Below are 3,200 nucleotides of genomic sequence, written 5' to 3' on the forward strand. Positions count from 1 at the left end.
AGACAATTTCCCAACTTTCTTTCCCAAATCCCAGCACAACAAGCTGAGAAACTGATGCCCCTCTTCCTCATTGAATCCCTCGTGCAGTTGCTCACAACCACCTTAATTTTTAAAAAATGTGTAACTTTTCTCAAACCATATTTACTTCTTTTAAAAAAGAACCAAATAACACACGACCTGATTGAGTGGTGCAGAAGGTTTGAGATGCCGAATGGCCTCCTGCTGTTCCAATCACAGAATAACCATCCAGACCTGGCTCTCATCTCCACCTCTGATCAGCTCTGCTTAACACACCCTCCCCCTCTCTCTCATTGGTGCCTGTATGCATGGGTGGTTCCTGATTGGCCAGCAGCAACTGTCAGTCATCATCAGTTCTGCCTCTCTCTGTGTGACTGCAGGATGGTCCCAGGACTATAAATACAAGAGCCTGTGGGAGAGAGAGACTTAGTTCTAGAGTTTTCTTGGTGCTTGTGAGCAGGAATAGTGAAGATGGTTTCCCAAGTGTGTCAGAACTACCACAAGGACTGTGAGGATGCTGTTAACAAGCAGATCAACCTGGAGCTCTATTCCTCCTATACTTACCACTCCATGGTGAGCTTTGTGGAATTGAAGCCTGTGCTATGATAGTGTTGACCTGTTTGGTTTTTATGCTGAGTTAATGAATTAGCTGTAACATGTATTATTTTCTGTTGCCCTTCCCCTGTTGCAATCTAGTGCAGGTCTTAACACTGACTCTCTGTTTAAAACCTGACCATTGTCTTCATGTCCAACTGGCTCCTGGATATGGAAGGCCAGCTTGCTGTCTCTGGACAATGTAACCCTTGGTGATTTTTCATCTAACTCTGGAGGGATGATGTGGTCTTTGTCAATAACTAACTTTTAAAATTGGTTGCATTCCTTTTCTCAACAAAAGCCTTCCCTGGTGGAAACTTTTCCTGACACAAATATACTCCTTTTTGTTTAAAACCTTGCCCCATTCACCAGACTGTCTTGTGCTCAGGATGTGAAGTTCCCTGAACTAAAAGAACAGCAGCTGCTGGACACTAAACACCAACAGAAAAGCTCTACACGTCTGGAAGAAAACCAAGCTCTGGGTCCACTGACCCTTTCTCAAGTGGCCTTGAGCTATGCAATGTGAGGAAAGAGGCACACTTTCACACTATGTATGTGATTTTTTTTTTCTCTCTCTAACTAAGCAGTTAGAATTCTGTGGAGTGGATGGTAGGACACTGGGGTTATTCAGGTGGGTGATGGTGATAATGAGGCTGCTGACTGAGCTTTCTGGCTGTGTTCACGAACACACGTCCCTTCATTCAGTTGGACAGGGGCCTAACTGGTCTCCACCTCCTGAACAATAGTGTTTCTAACCTGCAGAGCAGGGATGTCTAATGGCTGTAGACAGCTCTCCCCTTCATCAGGCACCATGCCACATGCACTGTCTCTCTCTCTCTCTCTCTCTCCTGAACACAGGCTAGGGATTGCATTTGGTTTTTGTCCTTGATTTCCAGAAAGCTGGTGAAATATCTGCACAAAGGCTGGTTAAGTATCTGTTGTTTGGGTTATAATCCATGGAAGGTGACTTCCTGCTTTGTCTGTTTTTTACCACTTAAATGTGGAATCAAGATGGTGCCCAGGTTAGTTCCTGAGTGAGGAGTGTCATTCATGAATTTCAGACAGTTTCCTTTTAGCCTCTTTCTCCCCACAGTTCTCTTACTTTGACCGGGATGATGTTGCCCTGCATCACTTTGCTGAGTTCTTCAAGGAGCAGTCCCATGAGGAACGGGAACACACTGAGAAACTGATGGCATTCCAGAATAAACGTGGCGGTCGAATTGTGCTGCAGGACATTAAGGTTGGATTCTGAAGCCTTCTGTTTTGTGGCTTTTTGTGAGCAGCTACAATCGACTGGTTTCTCCAGCTAATTCAATTTAGCATTGAACAAATACTGTATGAAGGGGAGGTTGTTCACCAAAATAGGCTTCCTTTAGGTGAAAGGAAATAATCATCAATTGAGACTCACCAGAATAGTGAGTAGATATCAATGTGAATGACTCTCCTTTAGACAGAATAAGGGAACAAAAGCTAAGACAGGAAATTGTTGGAATGTGGAAAGTAGCAGTGTCCAGCCTTTCAGAATCTAGAAGATGTTTCTAATGCCACAATCGTGAAGCCAGGAATTACTTCCATTGGTACCTATTCTCTGCATGTGAATTCTAAGAATCTACATGAACAGTAGAATGTGTTTAGAAAATTTCTTATTTCCCTCAGTACAAAATCTAGTTGTCTTGATCAAATTCAAGTTTGTAGTACCTCCCTACAATGATGAGGGATAACTAACTGGTGTAGACTGATGACTCAACTGCCTGCTGAACTGTGCTTTCTGTTCCCTCTTCCCTCCCTCCAGAAGCCAGAGCAGGATGAGTGGGGCAATGGTCTGGAGGCAATGCAGAGAGCTCTGCAGATGGAGAAGGATGTGAACCAGAGTCTGCTGGATCTGCACAAACTGGCCTCTGGCCACATGGACCCTCATGTGAGTGTGGTGTATTTAAATCTGGGTTTTGAATTAAAAACAGGGATCAGACACTTGGTCCTTTTTGTGAGCCACAAGATCTCATTTGACACTGGAGGATTTTCTTGGGTTATACCAAGATCCTCCTGTTTGTAAAACTGAGCACTTTCTCGTGTGTATTTGGCAATCTCCATGACATCACTTCACTGTTCGGTCTCCCAAGCTGTATTTTGTCGGATTTAACCAGTTCCCCTCTTTGTCTTCCAGCTGTGTGACTTCCTGGAGAGGCACTACTTGGATGAGCAAGTGAGGATGATCAAGAAGCTGGGAGATCACATCACCAACCTGAAGAGACTGGGAGCCCCTGACAATGGCATGGGAGAGTACCTGTTTGACAGGCTCTCACTCAGTTGAATGAGGTCAATAATGTGTATATTGTACATGGTGACATAATGCTAGTAACTTGGTTGTGCTCTGAGCAAATTAAAATAGTGTTCACCATGGAACTGAGTACTTGGCATAATTTCACAGCTGACTCTGGCTCTTGGTATTGCTGTTTGACACCTGATCATTAATTCCTTTTCTGTTCTGATTAACCTTTGATTCAATGCCTGCCCCAGTGGTCTGCTCCTTTTCTCTTGTCTGTCGGAATTAGGTGGGCAATCCTTGCAGTGGAAATTCCACAAGTGTT

The 3,200-nt window shown here is 44.1% G+C and overlaps 1 protein-coding gene across 1 annotated transcript; it reads left to right on the plus strand.

Moving 5' to 3' along the window:
• The first annotated feature begins 489 nt into the window (after positions 1 to 489).
• On the plus strand, positions 490 to 2,923 carry LOC132206393 (ferritin, middle subunit-like). The gene is made up of 4 exons (XM_059640488.1): positions 490 to 591; positions 1,706 to 1,852; positions 2,405 to 2,530; positions 2,777 to 2,923. The coding sequence occupies exons 1-4, from the start codon at positions 490 to 492 to the stop codon at positions 2,921 to 2,923; spliced, it is 522 nt and encodes a 173-aa protein (XP_059496471.1).
• The last annotated feature ends 277 nt before the right edge of the window (positions 2,924 to 3,200 follow it).

This window comes from Stegostoma tigrinum, chromosome 38, assembly GCF_030684315.1.
Source record: "Stegostoma tigrinum isolate sSteTig4 chromosome 38, sSteTig4.hap1, whole genome shotgun sequence".
NCBI lineage: Eukaryota > Metazoa > Chordata > Chondrichthyes > Orectolobiformes > Stegostomatidae > Stegostoma > Stegostoma tigrinum.

What these genes read in the sequence shown, in the direction of transcription:
- LOC132206393 (XM_059640488.1), top strand. Translation starts at nt 490, where the DNA reads ATGGTTTCCCAAGTGTGTCAGAACTACCACAAGGACTGTGAGGATGCT. An exon ending in TTGTGCTGCAGGACATTAAG is followed by an intron (nt 1,853 to 2,404) that starts GTTGGATTCTGA and finishes CCCTCCCTCCAG; the next exon opens with AAGCCAGAGCAGGATGAGTG. An exon ending in CTGGCCACATGGACCCTCAT is followed by an intron (nt 2,531 to 2,776) that starts GTGAGTGTGGTG and finishes TTTGTCTTCCAG; the next exon opens with CTGTGTGACTTCCTGGAGAG.